The 24,199-nt window shown below is 46.7% G+C and overlaps 1 protein-coding gene across 1 annotated transcript in view; it reads left to right on the top strand.

Moving 5' to 3' along the window:
* The first annotated feature begins 7,051 nt into the window (after positions 1-7,051).
* Positions 7,052-24,199, top strand: part of LOC126522249 (uncharacterized) — a 39,239-nt gene continuing 22,091 nt past the window's right edge. Inside the window, exon 1 of the mRNA XM_055066356.1 lies at positions 7,052-7,188. Within this exon, the coding sequence (XP_054922331.1) occupies positions 7,102-7,188 (87 nt within the window). The 5' untranslated portion in view covers positions 7,052-7,101. The remainder of the gene's footprint in view (positions 7,189-24,199) is intronic.

Here is a 24,199-nt window from a genome sequence, read left to right as displayed (position 1 = left end):
CTAAGCAGGACGCAGGCGGTCACACTCAGACTCCTGCAAACGAGATCCTACCCAAATCCGGCGTCCCTTAACAGCATATATGCCGAGATTTATCCGAATTGTTCTTGCGTTGCCTGTGGCGCCTGTTGCCTGTTGCCTGTGGCATGTTGCTACTTTGTCTCATATGCTCTGGGAGTGCGGGTCGCCGGGCCCGAAGTTCACCAAGGAAGAGTGGGACGCGCTCCTGCAAAGTCCCGTCTTTGAGGACCAAATCCTGGCCGTCCAGCGCGCCCGCGATCGGGCCGCCAGACTAGATCTGTCAGTCCCGTCGTGGGATTAGCCGGGTCCGCGTTTTATTGCGTTTTGCAGGACCAAATAAAGGTTTATTCACTCACTCACTCACTCACTCACTCACTCACTCACGCACGCACGCACTCACTCACTCACTCACTCACTCACTCACTCACTCACTCACTCACTCACTCACTCACTCACTCACTCACTCACTCACTCACTCACTCACTCACTCACTCACTCACTCACTCACTCACTCACTCACTCACAGGCGCACAGGCAATCCAGGCAAAACGTGCCTTGACAGCAGCTGCCGCAACTGGCCAAGAGGATCGGTTTACAACCTCCTGCGCTTGTCGTCACGCGGCGCTTAGATGAAGTTTAGGGCACCTCGTTGTAGCGCACCGTAATAGAGGGTGGTGACACCTTTTCGCCTGCGCCGCACCGCCGTTTTGCTCCGCAGTCGCCATATTGGGGCGAGTCGCTTGCGCCGCCCGTTCCTTCTAGCGCTGGTAAAGCAGCATTGTTGGGAAGTCTGCGGAGCTGCTGTGTTGTGCGCCAGGTGCTGGGCGATTGAGCTCTGTTCACTCACAAAAACCAGCATGCCTGGTTGTTGTGTACCGCTATGTGCCGCCTCAACAACGAAAGACATGCGCTGTTTTTGCTTTCTACGGGGTAAGGAAGGAATAAACGTATGGGAGGCGAAATTGAGGCGTAAAGCTGGAATGCGAATGATAACTCGAAGATCTGCGAGGTAAGCGGGTAAGCCATAACACCTATGCGGCCTGTAATAAGAGTATTGTACCTGTCAGCATTTAGGTACCAGCAGTATGTTGTTAGAATAATGCCGCGAAGCATGCTTTTGTTTGTGTGATCATGCTTAAAGCGGCCGGCACGCCGCATTATCACTTTTTCTGTGACGCAAGATCCGACCAGACTTATCCCGATTGATTCGAGCCACGCGCGACTATGTCGGGTTCCATAATTTTGTCGTTGTCTTCAGCATGTTTTGAGTTTTCCTTACCGGCTTTAAATTGATCTCGGCCGAGAGCGGTGGGCATCCTGTTCATCGATGACAGCCGAGCACGTTTGCTGCTATCGCCACCGCGTAGTTTCGCAGTTCTTACTAGGCGCAAGTCAGCCAAATGAGTTGCTACTTTTAGGAACCTTTCGGTGCCTCCTTCAAGAACAATGCAGATAATTCACAGCAACGCTAATAGTTTTCGACATACGCGGATAACTCAAAGTTAACTGGTTTCTGATTTGTAGCAAGAGACACAATTGAAGCCTATTGCATATTATGCACCTTATAAACTCTCATGCCCGACAGCACTGAAAGGCGTTCCATCAGTCAATAAACGCGTTCAATAAAGGCGTTCAATAAAGCAGTCAATCGAGTCAAGAAATTCATCGGGTTGAGTATCCCAGTTGGCCAACGCGCACCTAGTTGCACAGTAGTCATTTCCGCTGAGAACTATGCCTACAAGCATACGCTATTTTATGTCTGTGTGCAAGAAGCGCTTAGGATTTCGAGTAAATACGCAGGACCTTTATACACCCAAATTTTCTGGCGCAAGCACATGTTAAACAAGAATATCGGCCGGCGATTGCCCGCCGTATCTGCGCTAGCCCCAATATGGCGGTCACGAAGGCAGTGTCTCCACCCTGTATGGCGGCGCGCTACATCGACGCACCCTAGTCAAGTTCTTTTTTTATTTCAGTTTGCACATACAAAAAGAAAACTGATACGATAGCGGCGCCGCCTTTTCTGCGACCTCGCGGAGCGAGGTTTTGATATTGCCTGGATTTATCATTGCAGTTCCATGACGAATTTCCCGAATTAGGTGAGAAACTAAAGAATTTAAAAACATTGAGGGTGTAATAAAATAGGACGGCCTTGACATTCACCATTTAATTATGCACCTAAGGCACGAATAAAAAGCTGTTTAACACGGTATATAACACTTTTTAAATTAGACCCCCTGAAGCTGATGCAATTGGCGGCAAAGCATGTCCGCCTTGCCTACGAACTCTTTTGGAAAAGGCTGCCGTTCTATGCGCTCATACCCTTTCTATAACAGAGCTGTATAGTCTAAAAAAGAACACCCTGTATATTCTGTCGACAGCTTTTCAACTAAAAAGAAAAGACAAATAAAGCGGTTGCGACAGCCTAACGTGAATGCTTAAGCATGAGCTGTGAGGCGGGCTAGGCGTTTACACTGCCACTCCTCAGCTAGCCGAGTCGGTTGGGAGTCCGGAGGTCATGCTTCGTCGATGACAGTTCGTAGTAAAGCAAGTATTTCAATGGTGTGATTTATTTGTACTACGCTCCACTGCAATGCTCGAGTGCTCACTTGCTTTCTAAGCATACACTCATGACAATGCGATGACAATTCCGAAATAATGTCGGCATTCATTGGAAAGTATTCATTATTAAGTCTACTACTTTTTGAAAATTCTAGAAATCTCTCCTCTACACAGTTGTCAATTGCATGTTCACCAGCCTGCTTTGTCCCGTCTTTTTCTATTGTGGATATAAAGACATTCACGTTCATTTGCAACCGCAAGCAAGGCTTGCAATTATTGCCTTCTACACAGGTTGCCCAAAGTGATGTGCTTCTAGATTCTGAACGTTAACTGCATTACATCTTGTGGCATTCCGGTTGCTCTAGTAAACAGCAGGCGTGAATTCGCCGACAAGTTAAGAGCCAGGTAGCAACGAAGGCGGAGACAAGGCCACTTACAGAAATGCCCACCAATCCCCTCAGGTGCATCAAGCCCTTGTTTCATGGTTTCAGAAACCAAGCACACAATGCGGTTGCAGAACGCTTCGCAATTGAAGATTATACATGCCTGTGTTGTGTTAACCCGCAGACGCCTCACTGCCTCGGCCAGCCTCTTATGGTATGCAGCCATTGTCGGCAAGTACCCGCCTTTGAGGGTATCAGCCAGCCTGCGGTGCAGCTCTTTCCCGTTGCGTTTGTGTGGGGGACTGTGGTGCATAAAGAGGAGAAAAACGAAGAAGGAACTTAAAGAACACGGTGTGGCATGTTACACGAATGCTTATTACTGGTTACCGTGAGTTTGCAGTGGCACATAGCCCACCGTATTTAGGCCTATTGTTTATGTGTAGTCACAGAAAGCAAAAAATCAATACAACCAATAACGGATCGGCTAGTACATTTGTGCAAGCTCGTAAAAAGAAAGATCATCATCATCAGCCTGGTTATGCCCACTGCAGGGCAAAGGCCTCTCCCATACTTATCCGACTACCCCGGTCATGTGCTAATTGTGGCCATGTTGTCCCTGCAAACGTCGTGTTCATATAGGAGGTTGTGGCCAAGTACTGCACCAGGGTGGCGAATCCTGCTCTGGTGAGGGAGTGCGTTACCGGTTCTGGTCACCGGGATCAGGCCACACTCCAGGCCTGTTTATGCAATTTTATCAACACGCGGATTTTTTTTTTAATCCGGTGGAAAATTGCGCGGCACCGGGATTCGAACCACGGACCTCTTGCACGCGAGGCGGGTGTTCTACCTCTACGCCACCGCTGCACCGCAAAAGAAAGGTATTAAGCTCTGAATGAATAAGTCACATATATAATTTGCGTACAACTTGCACACAAAACGCGAATGACTCACCGGAAATTTAATGCTGCAGTGAGACTGTTGGGGGGTCCAAACAGCTGGTCGAAAGCTCTGGCTCCTGCAGAACGATGGTGAAACAAACAGATTAGTTGCCTTAATAAAAGTAAGCAAGCAAACGCTTTTAGAGTGTAACAATCCTAAACCGTATTGTGTATTATTCAGTTGAGTGCAAGCTCCACCCCTTTGCGATATATAATGGAGCTTTGCGCATTCCTCAAATGGCGTTCGCTGTAGATTTACGCAGTCTGTCAATTGCACTTTATTGGCAGAGATTAAACAAACAAAACTAAATTGCATACACAGCACTGCACTCCCCTGTGTGAAGCCCTTAGCAACAGTGAAGGCCCCAATCCCAAGGCCCATTCAGGACCAATCAACGACAGAACCTTGCCTCCGAGCCCTGGTGGCTTTTCACCACCTGTGTCACTTAAACTAAGAGCAAAACGTCTCTACAAAGGTGGTACGCTGAAAATCTTCAAATTAAAAAAAAAACTCGCGAGAAAAACTGAAACGCATTTAACATGATTAAAAACTACTAAAAGTACTGTTACACCGTGGCGCCGCAGTTGGTCAACAGTTAATGAATTACCGAATAAAGCGGTATTTCATTGTGAGCATAACACAGAGCGATAACGACAACGTCTTTTTCTTCGAATAACTATAATAGCTGCGTAACTTACGTGGCAGCCGCCGTCACAACGATTGCTTTCCGCTTGATTTGTGCATCGAGCTCGGACCAATGCCGTCGCCAACTTGCCGCACTCTTCTTTCCGGGGCCACGCTCGTTGAAATCCTCCTTCAGCTGTCCCCCCAATTTATCGCGCTATTGGCCCGTGAAGCTCCAGGACTATTCGCTGCTCGGCCTGGCTAGGTTTGGATGCCTCTCCAAGAAGGCTACTAAATTTGTCCATTGGAAGAGCAGACGCATGGCAGCCCGACCATTTTTTTTTGCCGCAGGTGTTGCGAGCTCATTTTCCACCATGCTTCTTGCCTATAGCATACACCTACTGAGGGGATTGGCTTGTCTTGGAAGCCCTGGTAAACGCCATCTCTCCCAAACGTTCGCGGGCCCACGTGCATGTGCAAGCACGAAGGCACATTGGTCTCTCAGCGCATTTTAAACTGGAGGAAATACAGTTCGTTAATACGACAGTGACCTAATCCAAGAAATATTATTATGATGAATATCAAACAGTAGAAATATACTGATCTGCACTTTGTTTAGGTCTCCTTCACTGTGTTGGTTGCGAGGTGCATCGTCAGGGCCACTTCATTGTCGCATCGTAGCCGTATAGCTGTCTTCCTTTTGCATACTGTATGTAATATTGGTGATGATTGCGGTCAAGCTTAGTGGAGGAACTCCGCGAGGTCACAGAAGCAGCACCGGACAAGATTTTTCTTCAGAATTACGCCGTCGAAGAGTTGGTGCGCGTTGCGATCTGTAAGATCACCGAAATTATTGGCAGCCTTAAGGTCTGCATGGAAAAGTTGCTCACGGAGGGACAGAGGTGTCCGAGAAATAGTGGTCATCGTTTAGCCTCATAACTACGTCACGCATTGCAAGTTAGTTTTGCGAGTTTGCGCACACAAGGCCTTTCACATTTTTCACACTTTCAAGTTAGCCGCCATGCTCACCCGCTGATGACGCCATCGCAGAGTTCCCTCGTGGTATAACGCGGAGCGTAATAAATTGCAAAGTAATTTAATACGCATTATTCTAAATCTTGTCAACATTAAAATGCTTATAAAGGACGCTAAAGGGACTAATAATATTGTATTAATACATTTATTTTATTACTTGCTTGTGCATGTGAGGCACTCCTGGAGCGACAAACAAGTGAAAGAAGGGACCAACCATTGTGGGATCCTCACCCGTGCTCTTGGGACAAAGGAATGACAACATTGTAGTGCAAACAATCACAAGGGCATTTATTGCACCTTTCATAGACTAATGCCCGCTAGCCGAGTTGCTATCCAGAAAACATGCCGATGGGCGCGCTAAAAATCGCGGAAGTCCGACTCACCGCGACCAGATAGCGAGCGAATATGTTCGGCTCATGCTGGGCACCAACGCCTGGTCGTTCGCGCGTACGGTCACGCGAACGATGGCGCGTTCCAACGAGTCCTCGCGAGGCGGTCTCACAGAAGCATGGATCGGCGCACGCGCGGAACGTCCGCGCAGTTTGCCGAACCTGAACCAAAGAGGAAGCGCCTTCTCCTTTCCGCGCCCAAGTAACCCCGCCGTTAGGTGGCGTTAGCAGCGCAACCCTCGCGCCATCTCTCGTACTGCGCTTGAACCCGACCGACTGCCGCGGGCATCAGGCCATGCGGCGAAGCCGCTTTACAGGAGACGGGAGCTATGCGGGAAAACAACATATCAGGGGACGCGTGAGAGTCGCGTATCCCCACACCATACACTGACCGTATGATCACATGATCCCCAGTTTGTCGACAAACCACGGGGCATGGCCCAAGGGATGATAGGCACCGAGAGTGAAACTAGATAAACCAATAAAACTAGAGGCGTGCCGATGGACCAATATTATCTCTGTACCAATAGTTCTTTCATCTTGGGGCGCCGCCAGAGCACGTGAAGACCCTGAGTTTTGCCAAACTCGACACATACTGCAGAACACCCCAGTTCAGAGTTCAAAATTTGAGCTGTGTCAGCTTTCCACAACAGTACTCATGGATATATAGATGACTGTGAGGAATAAAGCCAGGGAGCTAATTGTAATCTTAAGCTTCTAACCATCAATATTAACTACTATTCTACTATTCTCCTTTTCCTCTTGCCCAGTTTAGAGTACAAAGCTACCAAGCACTTGCTCAAAGCTAGCTCAAAAAGAATTCGCGAAGGTTATTCGCTCTTTGTTCGCTCATGCCCTCAAGCATAAATCAACTCTGTTATGAGAAACTGGTTCTTTCAGTTTAACTGTTCAGGAAAATACCAGCTTTTCGAAATATACTGAAGACGGTTAAGATGTTAAGAAAGCTTTCTATATTTGGGGGCAAGAGCATATGGAATTGGGGAAACATAATAGGGCGAAAGAGCATGTTGTGAAGATATACAATGAGTTTGCTGCGCTTGCTATCATCCCATATTCAACAGGTGCGTAGAACATATATATGCAGCGGCACATATTCCTGCTAAAGACCGACAGTTCCAATTTCTCTGAGCATGTACCGTGCGAAGCTCCTAATAATTGTAGCGCTCTTTGTGGGCACAGTTGAATCTGGACCTGCTACCTTTGAAGACCTTATTGATGTAAGTGTATCCGCTTAGTTTCCCTAGCATTTTACTTCATTTCCACTAAATAACAGGTCCGACTATAGATTATACCAAAGGAGGCGACCAGCGTTCACTGAACGCAATTATTTCAAAATGAGAATTCACATATAGCTGGTTATATTTTTATTGGAAAGCAAACGTTAAAGAATGCAGGGAAGAAGAAAAAGCAGAAGGGAGCGGACGTGCACCACATCGGTTCCGCCTTTTTGAATGATTCTGCAGATAATTTTGGCAGGACCACACATTCAAGCTCATCATCAGATTTTATAGGTTAACACGAATCGGTGGATACCTTTGGACAAGGTGGGCCAGTATTTTTCGGACTTTGATCAATCCTTTTCTGTGCATCGCACATGGGCGCCACGCTGGGCCTCACGCGACGTAGGTCTAGCGAGCCTGACAAGCCGGCATGGCTAATATACGTATGGACGACGAACTCTCCTCGGAGATGGAAAACGGCGAGGATAGAAAGGGTTGGCAGGTGGTCACCAGCTGAAGATCGCGATTTGCGAAAAGGACCTGGGAAGCTGATGGAGAAAGGAGATCGCCAACAAAGGCGCTGCCGGGGCCGACAAGCTGAAGCGCCGGATTGTGAAGGCCTCAAGGATGCCGAAACTGCCGGAGGAGCACACGCAAATAATCGTTAGGCCTCGTGGAGGCCTCGACCTGAACAAGGTCAGTACAGCTATTGGAGAAGCGACCGTCGAGGTGGCCAGACTTACAGCAGACCAAGCGAAGGAAGACATCCACTGGCCCAATTTCACGCAGAATATCGTGGTGGTTAATACACCGGACTCCGATTATGCCGAGAGGCGTGTGAGGATCAAGTCGATTACGGTCATGGACGCGGAATATGAAGTGAGCGCTTATGAAACGACCCAGCACTCTACGCGCAAGGGTGTTATTAGAAGAGTGAACCTCAATGACAGTGAATGTGTGATCACAGAAAAGGCTTGTGCATGAATACAACCCAACGGCGTTGGCTGCACAGCGTATCAAAGCTACGGGCTGGGTTATTGTGCTTTTCGGCGTATTCATGGTGCCCAATTTCATCAAATATGGCTGAATCTTCATGAGGTGCTATCTGTACAGGAAGCAATTTCACGTATGTTACGCATGTGGACGAATTGGACATTGATCAAACGATTGCGCCCCACCTGATGTTGTGCAGTGCAGAAGATGTGGTATGCAAGACCCAGGGTATGATCATATCTTCTCTCGCAAATGCAAGTTATGCGGCGAAGATCAGCGCACAGGTGGCACGACTTGCAAAGCAGTGGTTCCAAGTACCATATATAGTAAGAGTAAAAAGAAGACAACGCTCCATAGTGGAGACCGAGATGGAATCGGCCAAACTGACAAAGGAAACCCCTCCGCACGCCAGCAGGCGCTTACGCTCGAGAAGCACATCAAGATCAAGACAGCGTTCAACATCGAGGGGAAGAATCCGTTCGAAATCTCGGGCGGCGCAGGTGCGCTTCGAGAAGCAAGAGCTGAAGACAAAGAAGAAAAAAGAGCCAGGAGCGACCTGGGCCGAGAAAGTCAAAGGTAGTGTGAAAGACACAGGTGCAATTGCCTCGCAGGAACAAAGCAATTATGCCAGAGTAGAACTGCTGATCAGAGAGGTTATATCACTAAAGAAAGCAAATGAAGAACTTAAGAAGAAGATGCAGGAAATGAACAGATCGTTGAGAACGAAAGCGGCAGCGTGGAAATAGCTAAGCCAGTGAGTAGAAGTAACATAGAGGAGGAAGAAGGCACACGGGCGCCCTAAACGAGAGCTGTAGTTCCGGAGGTTGAATCGATGTGCTCAGTTCTGGAGGAGATTAGGAATGCGATAAGGGACCTAAAGGACATGGTAGACAGCATTAATCTTAAGGTGCATAAAACATGAAAGTATGAGTTAATGGCCGAGAAAAGGCTGAAGAAGCTAGAGGCCCAAGGCGACGATGAGGAATATATGCCCTCGGAAGCCGAAAGCGCTAGAACATTCCCAGGAGCGGTAGGTGGTACAGTCAAGAGAACAGTGACAGAGGGTAGTAAGTCAGGTGGTAACGGCAATACTAATGGTTAGCAGGAAGAGACTTGGTGTGTGGCAGTGGAACTGCAGAGGATTTCAGCAAAAAAAGAGCGTCACTAGCACAGACAGTCAAAACGGTTGAAAATAAACCGAAATTCATAATGCTGCAGGAAACGCTAGTGGAGGAGATCGGGCATTCCGGCTTTAACTCGGTAAGTAAAGCCAAGGAACTGGGCAGAGGAATTGCCACCCTAATTTACAAGAAAATTCTATACATAGAGCATGATTTAAAGGTAGGGGAGCGTAAATTTGAACACATTTGATAGAAATGGTCGTAAAAAGGCGCAGAGGTAAAGGCAAAGCTTCTTCTGCCTCAATATATGTAGCAGTTCCAGAGAAGTGAGACAGAGCTTCAGATCAATTTTTAATAAGGCCGCGGGGGTAGTCAAAACTTCGCCCCTCATAATAGGAGTGGACTTCAACGCCCCACACCAATCTTGAGGTTACCGCTGGAGAAATAAGAAAGGGCAAGGAATCTGGCATCTCGCCACGGATTTAGGCCTCTCTTTTATCACAGGCCAAGTCTATCCTACTAGGCGCGGCACTTCCACGTGTAGGGACACTACCCCGGACTTATGCTTCACTTATATCTTACCCAGGGCAGACTGGATCAACTCTGGCGCGGATCTAGCGAGCGACAATTAAATGGTACACATAATGGTTTAAACTACGTGGGTGGAGGTAAAGCCTTTAACTTACATAGACTGGGATGAATTTAGGAAAAATCAGAAAAGACAGAGCATACACAGATAGAAAGGACGACATCAGACTACCAGAGTGGGTGGCTCAGCTTAGGGATGACTTGAATGCAGCAACTAAGGCTATAGAGACAGGAAGGGGTCTAAGAAGTTTACAGTAGATCGGCGCATTGGATTGAAGCCAAGCAATCGAATTTACATAGATGGAAATAACAACGCTTAAACAGAAGGTTTAGGAGACCAATTGCTCAGCTCAATAGGGATATTGAGCAGCGCGCCCGATATCTACAGAAACAAGAATGGGATGAGGTGCGTAAACGTGTAGATGGAAGGATAAAACTTGGAGGCAATTGGAGTAAGCTCAGACATCTGCTCAATGAAAAAGGCACTAAATCGAATAGACGTACGGCAGTGGCGCAGCTGGTATACCAGGAAAGTCAGACTGCAAGCGCAGAAAGCATAATGGAGCGATTGGCAGCTAAATACTTGCCTCTCAGGGAAGAGGATCAGGATGTAAGTTATCCCGATTACTTAGGGGTAGAATGCCACTATATGGATCAAGAATTAAGTGAAAGTGAGGTACGCACAGCACTATATGATTTGAATACTAGGTTAGCAGCGGGCCCGAATGGCATCTTTAACGGACTTCTTCAGGATTTGGACGAAGAATCAATAAAATATCTGACCACATACAATAACGAAATATGGAAAGATGGGCTATATATAGAAAAATGGAGGACGGCCAGTAGTACTATCTTAATAACAAAGCCCGGCAAACAAATCAACTTTGATAACCTCCGGCCAATTTCGTTAACACCATGTCTAGGGAAGACATTGTAGCATGTCATATTGAACAGGTTAACGAAATATGTGAAGGACAATGACATCCTACCGTATAATCTGATTGGTTTCAAACAAGGCTTGTCCACACAAGATTCCATGTTGTTAATCAAACATCAACTGCTATTAGCCAAACCAAAGAACAGTCGAGCTCTCTTGGGGTTGGCTGTAGAAAAAGCTTTTGAGGGACTTAAGCATAGAGCAATATCTGAAGTCATTTCCGAACTGGGATTGGGCAGAAACCTCTATGAAGTGGTCAAGACCTTTCTTGGCAATCGTTCGGCTCGCCTTTGATTCGGGGATATTAAATCAAGGAAGATGGATCTCGGTGACAGAGGGACCCCACAAGGGTCAGTCTTGTCACCTATGCTTTTCAACCTGGCCATGTCGAAAGTGTAAAAGGGATTAAAATGGATGGAGGGCATTCCCTTTACCATTTATGCAGACGATGTGACCACTGAAGAAAGTATGGGACAGACGGAAAGCAGACTTCAGAAGAGCATGTATGAGGCGGAGTTCATTTTAGATTCAATAACAGAAGAAGGGGTAGAAAACCGAGAGGATATGTTCCTGAGGAAGAAACCAGGTTAGTACTAACCACGAAGTCCGGCGAATCTATTAGGCAAGTCGAATCCATTAGAGTCTTAGTGTTATTGCTGGAGCCCAACGGGGCAAACGGAAGAACAATACAATACATCAAAAGCAATACTGAGGAGGGAGTAAGGTTGCTAAGGAGAATCACTAAACAGAGGTTAGGGAGAGGAGAGCGCCATGAGACTGGTCCACGCTTTCGCCTTGTGTCACTTCTCCTACGTAACTGGGATGCTCAGTTGGACACAGACAGAGCTAAACAAGCTGAACAGATTAATTAAAAGACTTGTCAAAACAATAGTGGGGTTACCCATTAACACGCCAGATGTTAAATTAGTGAAACTGGCGCTCCACAACACAATAGCCGAGATAATTGAAGGTCAGCAAATTACCCACAGATAGGCTCTCTGGAACGAAGGCAGGTAGAGCAATACTCGAAGAGGTAAGGTAGTGCACAACCTAATCCAAAATTTCAGGTGAAGACACAGCAGAACTAAAAGATAGCATAAGAAAGATAATCAAGGTGACTTCTTTCCCCAGAAATATGCACCCGGTGCATAACCTGGAAAAACGAAAGGCAAGAGCTAAAGCTCCCCTACAAGAGATAGAACACATGCGGCTTTTGTAGATGCTGCATGGGTCAGAGAAAAGAAAGCGTTTACGGCAGTAGTAGTATGTGCAGATGGTCTCCATCGGGCTGCTATTACAATCACGACTGAAGACACGACAGTCGCGGAACAAGTAGCGATAGCATTGGGCTTGAAGGAATAATAAGTGGACGCGATATTACAGTGACTCTAAGATGGCTATTAGAGAGCTTGCTAAAGGCTTTGTAACCACAAGGGCTGCCCAGCAGATCGGTGAGTTGGACAGCCAAGGAATCAGAATCCACTGGTTTCCTGCACACATTCGGTCTGTCGATCCATCTCGGAAGAATTTAAACGAGATGACTAAAGGAGTTGCACGAGGACTTACTATACGTGCACTACGCGACAAGTACCCCAATAATATACCGGAGGAGAACAGGGACCAATTACTAACATATAATGAAATGACGAAGCATTACTAGGTAACAGAAGGGAATTCCCAAGGCCGCACGCTAAGATCACTAGAGCTCAAGGGGTGACTCTGAGGTTGTTACAGACAAGAACTTATCCGAGTCCAAACTTTTTAACAAGCGATATCCAGAAATAGAGGTACCAATCAGTTTTGAGAAGTGCAATGACATCATTACTCTGCATCATATGCTTAGGCTGTGTCCTGTGTCTTTCGCAGATGATGACAAGGAACGCGACTGGTGGGGACGAGTCCTTCACAGTGCAGTTCCTTTAGATCAAATACAGGCCGTCCAGAATAACCACGATACGGCAGTAAGGTTAAACCTTACTGTCCCGACAGAACTTTCTTTTATATTTTTCGTTTAGCTCCTAAATAACATATGTCCCAACATGGGAGCCGCCTGCGTCAACATAATGGTTGAGCTTAAAGACGTGAATAAAGTTCATCATACCGTACTATACCATGCGCCGCCTTAACGTTGAGCACACTAGACGTGGAACTAGCCACCGCAATTAGTTCTACAAATACCTAACATTATTTATTTATATATTTCATTATTGCTTGTAACGTCCATGCTGCAAAAGCAGCATGGCGTGAAGTCGTCGCGAGAGGAAACAGAAGTTTAAAAAGAAAAGTGAAGTAGTTACATCCTTTCAAATAGCGAAAAGCAGATTTCTTGCATTTCAATGCTACGTTTCAGCAAAATACATATTGAGTAGCAAGATGAGGTGTCTCAGGGATAGAAACTGTGAGGGACCCCTCTAGTACTGAAAATTAGACATAATTTTAAAGAGAACACAATGTACAGCGAGGCCAAGACTATACAGGAACTATAGAAGATGAAGAAAAGAGATACCACTTAAAAAAGGAGAAACGAATTTGACTAGCAAACATAGATATGTAAAAGAACAATTCCATGCACATTACCAACGTAGCAGACAACTGTTCTAATTGGCATTTTTTAGGTAACGAGATAATGAATGGAAGATGGAATATGATTTATTTTCACGTGAGATACTATTCGAATTTGATATTGAGGGAAATTTACTGGTTAGTTACCGATAGTTAGTTCTGGCTTGTTTGAAAATTCTTGGTTGTGTGGGTCTACAGCTCCGGGATTGTTGGCATTCATCATCTTTCATTTTAGAAGGTTTAATATAAACCGTCTTGTAGAGAAAACGACAAAAATATACTCCGAGCCTATAAAAGCAACTCATTAAGAAAGAACAGGTAAATCATAATAAACATGAAGATAATGCATTGGGGAGTATCATAATTGTCGGTGGAATTTAATTCGTCAAGTCCATCTAAAGAATCTGCTTGCCGTCCCGTAACTCGACGCCCTGCCGCCAAAGCCAAACGCCGCCTAACGTGTTGCTCACTACCCGAAAAAGTTCTTAGTTGATGTCAACGAGTTTATCTTGCGCCCAAAGCTATGTGTTTACCATTAGCACTGCCCTTTCTATTTAAAACCACTACATTTCAACATCGGGCAAGTACAAAACGCGATTATAACGTTCCCTGGAACTGCCCTGAATTAGCCGATAGATTTGGCAACTTTCTTCGCGATTCCTTATCCGCGTCCCTGCAGCATGTCGATTACTCTGCCATTAACATCAACCGGTTTCGTATTCCCAATGTGTGCCACATGTGTTCTTTGGGCTTCGCTCTCTGATCCCGGACTGCTTTTCCGGTAGGCGGGTAATCTGCACTCGCGCCTCTGAACCAAATCTCTCTCTTACTAGAGGTTATTTTACGTTCACATCCACATAGAAGATAACGCTTTTCCTCATAATCACGTTGGTAAGCTGCTTGCAATATCGCGGTGTCCGCAACGACTATCCTAACGTAACCCTTCGCTGGTGGTTTAACGGCTCTCTCTGTGCCAAGTTCGCGGTATTTTCCGATGTTAATAATTGACGAGAAGGTCGCTGCGTTGCGTTGCTTGTTCTCTGCAGATTTCCAGCTTCATAATCAGCCCTGTTCGCGGCGCTCTTGTCGAAGCATCGATACCAGTGCTTTGCAGAATCCCTAGTTTAGGTAGCATCTTCTCTGCCGCCTTATTCTCGGTTAGCTCTATCGTCAGTGCGCTTGCCTGCTTTCTAGCCTGCGTCGCTGCTACCCTCTAACCTGCTCAAGGTAGTCTAACTGCGACCACAGGCAGGAAATATTATAAATCTACCCATTTTTATGCAAGAACATTTTAAAGCTATTCGCGTCATGCACCCTAGATAGACGAAACCATGAAGGACACGTATGTGGTAGCTCCGGGTACGATCGTTAAGCAAAAAAAAAACATTTCCTTGAACTGTGGCACTGGTTTCAAGCTTATTCGCTTCAAAACTCTTGGTTTTAAATGCGTAAGCATTTATATTGTTATGAAGAGGTCAAGCAACGCTCCTCGTTCCTGCCGCTTATCTGCTGAAGAGGACGAGGACGGATGCGTCGGCGCAGCAGCTCGCGCTTGTGTTTAACTGGGTCTACTCGGCTGCTCTGCGCTCGACCCTAGGTGACTGTGTCTACGGCTTCTCGATAACCGCCGATAAAGCCAGTAGAAATTGGTGAAGGTGCTGATGTCCCTACTGCCTAGCCCTGGAACTCTGGAGCCACAATCATCCCGGCATTGACGCCACCACCATGCCAGTCAACGCCGGTGAGCGACCCACTTCGTCAACAGGTCCAGTCACCTGTGGTGCCGTTCGTGAACGTGACCCAGCTCTGTTCAGTGGCACTGTCGACACTGACGTTAACGACTGGCTTTCGTCGTATGAACGGGTGAGCAACCATAACAAATGGGACAAATAGGTCGCGCGACCTAGCTCACCCGCCTTATTTTTCATCTAGTGGACCTCGTCAACACGTGGTTTTGCGACCACGAGGCAACCTTTGCGACATACACTGAGTTTAAGACTTCCTTTGTGTGTGTATTTGGCCGAGCTGCTGTGAGAAAGCTTCGAACCGAACAACGCCTCCGACAACGCGCGTAACAGCCAGGTGCGAATTTTCCAAGCTATATTCAGGATGTCGTCGATATCTGCAGCTTTATAAGAGGAACCAAGACTGAGGAAAACGAGATAAAGCAGATCGTCAAAGGCACTGAGGATGATAATTTCCAGATGCTCCTGGCCAATATTCCTGCCACCGTACTAGCTGTAGTCACCTACTACCAAAGCTTTGACAAATTACGGAGGCAACGAGCGTTCGCCTGCCATACTGTTCTTCAAGTGGCATTCCTTTCGAGATTGGCACATGCTCCCGGACACACTCATGACGGCTCTCCGTTGACCAATATCAAAGGATTCACTCGTGAAGAGCCTAGTCAACCTTTGTCCTCGGCCCTGCAGCAGGCCATCAGCGAGCAGGTTGCACTGCACCGTGCGCAGTGCAATCTCCTGACTTGTTACCGCACTTCTGACGTGCGCGGAGGTCACGTTGTGTCTTCGACTAACGATGCTCCCTTATGCGATCCCACAGCTGCCCTATTCCTCAGTAATGTATCCTCAGTACTTCCGGCCACAACATCCCTGGCGCACGCGGGACAACCGGCGCATATGCTTCGTCTGTGGCCTCGCGGGACATGTGGCACGGTTTCGTCGCCGCCGCTTGCCGCGTTCGGACGTCGTCACTGAACCGCACCAGACTGCAGCCCACCGTGATCCGGATCCGAACTGGCCGTCGGACCTTTGGAACGCTCGTCAGAATTTTAGCGCTCGTCGTTCCCCCTCACCGGGTCTTTGCTCAATATCGGCGTTGCACCGCTGTCCTCCTCCAATCGAGGGAAACTAAGTACTGCAGCTCCGAAGGCAAGAGCTGCAAGCTTGTCGCAATGTCGAAGGCTTCCGCTGTCGCCACAAAACATTACAGAAATAAAGGTCAAATGAGTCGCTACATTGCGTAGTTCATACTGGTGTAGCAGCTTCAAGATGTTGCCGCTGCACAAAAGATTGCTGTCGCTGCCGATACCGACACCCCTCCAGAAAGTGCGGTGCTCGTCGCTTTGTCGTGTTCATCTGTGCACCAATCTCCTATCGTGTTCACACTGTCATCACAGTTTATTCAGCGCACTCTTCTGTCGCTTCCATCTGCCGTTCTCGACGTAACCACTGGTAACACAACGATGCTAGTCTACAATCTGCTTGTCTACCCACTCACTTTCCTTCGGCGTGAGTCACTGGGTAGTGTCTATGTCATTGACCTTCTTTAGTTCCTGGAAGTTCCTGGTTCCTCTTCTGCCGTCCCGCTCGCAGCCATTACGTCATCTTCCGACCGCCCACCAGTAACCGCCACAGAACACCGCGAGCAGCTTCTGCCTCTACTTGCCAGTTTCGCCCTTCCTTCAGTTGTACCACACATATCTTGGGCCAAACTCACACTGTCACACACAGTATCGACACTGGATCACAACCTCCGTTTCGGCAACGCCCATATCGTGTCTCAGCAGCAGAACGGTGGCCAATCAACCACCAGGTGGATGACATGCTTGAACGTGGCTTCAGTCATCCGTGTCGATTCCGTGCTCGTCAGTTGGGCTCATGCGAAAGAAAGACGACTCTATTTGATTCTGCGTTGATTACCGTCGTCTCAACAAAATTAGCCGAAAGGACGTCTAACCCTTGCTATGTATTAACAACGCCCTTGATTGCTTGCATGGTTCTGAATACTTATCGTAGTTAGACCTTAACCTATGCTGTAGCCCTTGGCAGGTTCCTTTGGCCTCATGTGATCGCCCTAAGACTGCATTCCTTACACCTGACGCGTTATATGAACTTATTGCCATGCCTTTTGGTGTCTGTAATGCGCCTGTCGCATTTGTGCGCATGATGGACAGTATCCGTCATGGCTTAAATTGGAACGTCTTCTTGCACTATACGGATGACATCGTCATATTTTCCCCGAATTTTGTTTTACTCATCTCACCTGACTCCACTAGGTTCTGACGTGCTTCAAGACTGATGTCCTCCAGCTGAACATCAAGCAGTGTCGCTTTGCTGCCCGTAAACATTCTAAGCCACGTTCTACCCAGAAATGGTGTCCTCCCCAAGCCTACAAAACTCTGTGCTGTTACCGACTTCTCTAAAATGACATCGCTGGATGCCTTTCGAAGTTTTATCGGGCTCTGTGGCCATTTTCGTCGCTTTGGGTGCAATTTCGCCACCATCATTATACCTTTGACGAACTTTGTAAGCGCTGACATCGACATGTCCAGCCAGTTGGTCTACTGACTGTGATGTCGCCTTCCATGCTCTCCGCCACCTGTTAACATCTCCTCCGATACTCCAGGCACCTACAGAAGTACATATGGATATCTGTGGTGTCGTCCTCGGTGCGGTACTTGCGCCACTCAAACCTGACTATGCAGATTATGTTGTCGCCTACTCGAGTTGCACACTCACAAAGGCCGAGGCCACGTATTCTGTCATGGAAGAAGAGTGTCTGGCGATCGTGTGGCCGCTCACGGACTTCCAATCCTACCTCTATGACAGTCCTTTCTAGGTCATCACGGACCGTCACGCTCACTGCTGGTTGTCGTCCCTAAAAGATCACTCCGGCCACCTTGGCAGCTGGGCACTTCGGCTGCAAGAGTACGACACACAAGTGGTATACAGATTTGGTCCCAAGTATACTGTCACGGATGCACTTTCTCGGTATCCGTTAGCACTTGGTGCTTCCTCGGCTTCGGCGCTCGACTTCGATTCTATGCCGTCGTAGCAGCGCAAATATTAATGGATTGTTAGCACCTTTAACATCCTCACCGTCCCAATTGCCGCTTCGCGTTGCCGAGCGCTGCACCGTCAAGCCGCTCATATTGCTGTGCGCGAAAATCTTCTTTACTGCCCGAACAATATGCATGACGGCCGAAAGAGGCTCCTTGTTGCACCGCGTCGCATGCGTTCCGATATCTGTACTGCTTTTCACGCCGGCTCACAGAGTGCTCATGCCGGCGCGTTGAAGACATATACGAGGTTGCGGCAGAGCTTTTATTCGCGTCGAATGTAGACCTTCGTGCGCAAGTACATTCGTCGTTACACCGCTTACTAGCAATGCAAGGCGCCTGCTCGGCGTTTGACCAGCTCACGCTAACCCCTACCTTGTCGGGGCCGTCTTTTGGACAGCATTGGCATCGACCTTTAGGGTCCACTCCCGTTCTCCAGCTCTGGCAACAGATGGGTAATCGCTGGCGTCGACCACCTCCAACGCTATGCTGAGAAAGCAGCCCTTTCTGCCGTTACGGCACCTAACGTTGCGTTCTTCGTTAAACGCAATTCTTGCTTCGGCACGTTGCACTGCGTGAACTTCTCAGTACCAGAGGGCGCGTTCCTGTGTTTCTGTCCGAAAACGTCGAAGCCCTCGTTACCAAGTGTCACGTAATTCACTGCATTTCGAAGACATACCATGCACGAACTAACTGATTAACTGAGCCCTTCAACCGTACTCTTGGCGAAATGCTCACTGCGTGTATTACCATTCCAACTGGGTCATAGTTTTTCTCTTCTAACGTACGCTATTAACACCGCAAGGCAAGCGACCACTGGCTTCTCTCCATTCTTTCTGTTGTATGAACGATAGCCATCGTGCACGTGGGGCACTGTACTACCGTACCAACCCGACGCCTCGAAATGCCGGCCCATTTCGGAACTCGCCAAGCGCGCAGAAGACTGCAGGCAACTTGCTCGCATTTTGACAATGAATGATTGAGCACAGTAACAGAATAGACATGATGATGGCTTAACTACTACAATATTGTGGATTCTATCTACAATATTGTATTGGATTCTATCCCATGTTCCGGGTCTTTCGTCCAAGCTTCCGGCTCAATACCAAGGGCCCTACCGCATCGTCGGACGTACGTCGACAGTCAACTACGGGATCGAGCCTCTCAAACGATCTCACGACATGCGCAGTCGCGGTGGGGACACCGTACAAATGAGCCGTCTCAAGCCTTACTACGATCCCCTCATCGTATCGTCGCCATAATTCGCCAGGATGGCAACTTTCCTTTCCCAGGGTCATTGTAATGAAGAGCTCGAACATCACTCCTGCCATTCGTCCTATGAAGAGGAAGAGGATGAACGCCTCGGCGCAACAGGTCGCGCTTTTGCGCAACGGGTCTCGCTTGAATTTGGCTGGGTCTGCTTTGATGCTCTGCATTCGACCGACATAACTGTACCTCCGGCTGACAGATAACTGTCAATAAAAAACCCGTAGCACTATGCCTACCCAACGAGATTGATTGATTGAGTTCAAACTTTATTATTCCACCGAGCTATGTTGCCCGCTTCTTAGCCTACATGCAGGCAGGGGGGGTGAAGGCAAGGTAGGACGAAGAAGTCCCTGCGCGTTGAGGGTGGTGAGTCTTCACGGCTTCAACGGCTAGGCGGATTGCTCGACGCTGGTCCTCTTCAGCCTCGCTCTGGAGCAAGGCCTCCCAGGCTTCTCTACTGTCAATCTTTTCCTTGGCCTCGTGGGAGCCAGCACACTTCCATATTACATGGTCTAGCGTACTTTTCTCTTTACAAATTTTGCAGAGAGCGTCGTTACAGTCCCTCGTCGAAGTTAAGTCGATCCAATATGGTGATGTGTAATTGTTTCTTTGGAGGCGCCGCCAAATGCGAGCGTCCTCCAAAGAGACCGATGCTGAGGTGGACAGATTCTTCTTTCGGTTTTGTAATGATCTACGATTTCCCTGTACGTGATGATGTTATATTTGATCCCTGGAACTGGCTGCTCTAGAGTTGCCAGGTGGTAGAGTGCTCGGGAGAGCTCGTGAGCGACTTCTTTACCTGGAACTTCTTCATGGGCCGGAACCCAATATAAGTTATGTCCCTCCCAGGAGGGCCTCTTCCGAAATTCTCCCTTTGCTTACATTTAGGACTGCTAATTTGCTAATTGCTGCTAATTTGCTAATTATGTGACTCCCGCTTTTGTACCCGGACAAGCGAGCACTACTGCAACCTCCTCAGCTGTGCAGGCGGCCCTCGTGCACGTGGAGCACGCACTCTAAACGCACCCATCACCATGAACCACCGTCAATACTGCAGCCCCGTCTCTGCCGCAAGCGGCGTCCACGTACCATACTTTGTGCGCCGGTGTGTTTTTGAATTTATTTACTAGAGCCGTAGCCCTGTGAGCTCTCCTCTTTTTGTTGTACATAGGATGCATATATTTAGATAGGGGGGCAATTTGGAAGCGTTTACACAAGTCCAACGGTATTTCCTTCTTGCCAGTCGGGGCACCCATGTCGCATTCGATTCCTCCAATTTCATAACTTTTCTACCTGTTTTGGAGTGGCCTATTCTTTGTAAATGAGACACTCGTACTGCCTCAGTGAGCTCAACTAGCGTGTTGCGAACACCCATTTTATGAAAGAGGTCTGTCGAGGTCGAGTCTGGGAGCCCTAGGCCTCTCTTAACACTCTTCCTAATGATCTTTTTCTTCTTGTTTAAACAGAAGATACGGTGTGGCATACGCTGTTCGGCAGGTAATAAAGGCTTGCATGAGTCTGAGAAGGCTGTTCTTTTTGTGGCCCCTGCCTTTGAGTGCAATTCTCCGAAAGATCCCCGTGACCTGCGCCGCGTATCCTTCTAACTTCTTGGTTGTCGTCAGGTTGTATCCATTTCTTTGGATATTCAGGCCCAGAATTCTGATTTCCTCCATCTTGGGAACCTCAGACCCGTTTACGAAAACATTGATGGGTCTGCTGCTCCCAGCGTTTCCCCTTTGATGTCTTGGCTGAATGATTAATCGCTCTGATTTTTGTGGCGAGCATGCCAAGCCTCTGCTGGCCGCATACTCTTCCATCATATTCGCCGCTATCTGTAGTTTAAGTTTGATGGCTGCGTCACTCCCACTGTTAACCCTGATGTTGATATCATCCGTGTACATGCTAAAGTCTGACTATTTAATCTTATTGAGTTCCACCGAGAGACCCCCATCGCTATGTTGAGTAGGAAGGGTGATAGCACCGACCCTTACGGGGTCCCCTTGCTCCCAAGTGTGATGGGAGGGGGCATTACATCCAGAAATTTTATATTCGCCTCCCTCTGTGACAGAAAGTATTTGATGTATACATATGCCCTATGTTCCACACCTACCTCTTCAACGCATGCCAGGATAGCCTTTTGGCTAACTTTGTCAAATGCCCTGGAGAGGTCGAGACCTAGGATCGCCTTGGTGTCAGTTGTGTCGTATCGGTTTAGGATGTCATGCTTAAGTCCGAGCATGACATATTGTGTACTGAGCTCTGGCCTCAATTCTACCATTTCCTGCCGCCAAAGATTATTCTCCTCTATGTACCTGGTCAGTCTCGTTTGAATTGAATTTGAATGTGAATTTGAATTTGAATTTGAATTTTATTTCTCGTTCATTCAAACGAGGGTAGACTGAGACTAAAGGCATAAAGCCTGACAAAGGTCTCAGCCCCCGCGAACGACAGGTTTGACAGCAGGTCACACACATATGCACAATTTTGCGCGTTACAACAGCGTTGGTTACTGTGAAAATTCATGGTAGCAATGTTCATGGTCATTCGATTCTACAAATATATGGTACAATGTACAACAACGGCTAAGTGCAGGTAAGTATTTGAGATGCTAATGGTATGCTAAAATTGTACAATTAAACATGAAATAAACGTCAGCTTATTTATGGAGCAATATAGAGCAACAACATGCGCAAAAAAAAGAAAAAAGAACATCATAATTGTGTGCCAAAAGTAATAAAACACTGGGAATAATACGTGGATGCAAACATATTTGTGTTAATACAAAACCCAACAATAGATGTTAAATGAAATGTGTGAATCCTGAAAAAAAAATGTAATTCATGGCAGATACATTTTTCATGTAATTACACGCATTCATTCAATTTTAAAGTATATGTCTTCCCTATCTAACCAATCTCTTATTCTTTCTTTAAATGTCTGTAAAGAAGTGTTTAAGGATACAGATGCACTGAAACTGTTCATTATTTTTGTGGACTGATAGAGAAAGGTTTGTTTCCCGTAATTGGTCCTTGCTTTTGGTGTGTGTCGTGAGCTGTGTCGTAAGGAGTATCCGGAGAGGTTACATTCACTACATTGAGCGCTTGGATTTCTTTTTCGGATCGCCAGAAGAATTTTCATATAATATATCCTGTCCGCACGCAGAATATCATATTTTTGGAATAGTGGACCGGTTCTTAGATCTGAAAAACGGCCATAGTAATTTGCATATAAACGGATAACTCTTTTTTGTAAGGTAATCAATTTCGTGTAATTTGTTCTGGTGGTCGTACCCCAAACCAATATCCCGTAGCAAAGCTTTGAATAAATAAGTGCATTATATAGTTGTTTTTTCAGCCATAGAGGGATCAGGTGTGCAATTTTATAGATTACACCGATGTTTTTTGATAATTCACCGCAGAGGGAATTTACATGTGTATTCCATGACAATTCTTCACTGAAATGTATTCCCAGAAACTTTTGTTGTTTGACCTGTTTAATGAGGTAGTTGTTAAATTTTACTTGTATCCTACTATCAATTCTTTTATTAGGCGCCCTAAATATTATGTAGGTTGTTTTAGTTGCGTTCAGCTGGAGTTTGTTGGTCGCCAACCAGTCAGATAACAAAATTGTATATTCATTTACACATTGTTGTAATTCTGTTGTGTTATCAGCTGTAAAGAACACATTTGTATCATCTGCATACATTGCCAATGTTTGTGAACCTGATAAATCTGTGATGTCATTAACATAAATTAGAAATAGTAATGGTCCTAACTTTGAACCTTGTGGGACACCTTGATGTAGGGTAAGCATGTCAGATGCAGTAGTTCCCAGCTGCACGAACTGTTTTCTATTACATATATAACTTTTTATCAAGTCATTTGCAACGCCTCGAACTCCGTATCTTTCCAATTTTTCAGTTAGGATATAGTGGTCAATCGAATCAAATGCCTTTCTCAGGTCCAAAAACAGGCCAAGCGTCAACTTCTTCTGTTCGATGTTAGCAATAATTCGATCTTTAATATCCAGTAAGGCTTGCTCAGTTGACTTATTTTTTTGAAAACCGTATTGGCATTGCGCAATAACGTTGTGTTTCGTAAAAAAATTTGCTAATCTTGCATAGATAACACCTTCAAAAAGTTTTGAAAATACCGTGAGAACTGAAATTGGCCTGTAGTTCGACAATTGGTCTGCACTTCCCCCTTTATAAATTGGTGTGACACGCGCTATCTTAAGCTCGTCTGGAAAAACGCCTGTGCTAAGAGACAAGTTTATAACATGCACGAGTGCTGGCCCTATTTCGTGTGACACATATTTAACCGGAATAGGACTGACACCGTCTACGCCAGCTGAAACATCATGCTTTAATGTCTTGATAAGATCACGTACTTCACTCACACATGTCGGTTTGAAAAAAAGTGAGTTTGATATACGTGGTGTGGAAAACCTGTGATCGTTTCCGATTGCAACGTGTGCAGGGTTCATACCAGCGTTAATAAAATGCGTATTCATGCAGCTAACCATTTCTGCACGTTCTATTTCCCGTCCGTTTAAGCGTGTCATTTGCGGATGCGCGTTTGGATTTTTTCCTGTTATATCATTAACGGCATCCCATATTTTTCTCGGATTGCTTCGTATATTCGAGAAAAGGCGCTCATAGTAATCACACTTTGCTTTCTTTAAATCACCTTGTACTTCATTCCTAAATTTCTTGTACGTCGCGAATAGGTCAGGCTG

The sequence above is a fragment of the Dermacentor andersoni genome, chromosome 6 (assembly GCF_023375885.2).
Source record: "Dermacentor andersoni chromosome 6, qqDerAnde1_hic_scaffold, whole genome shotgun sequence".
In the NCBI taxonomy this organism is placed as follows: domain Eukaryota; kingdom Metazoa; phylum Arthropoda; class Arachnida; order Ixodida; family Ixodidae; genus Dermacentor; species Dermacentor andersoni.
This window is presented reverse-complemented; position numbering and strand designations above follow the sequence as displayed.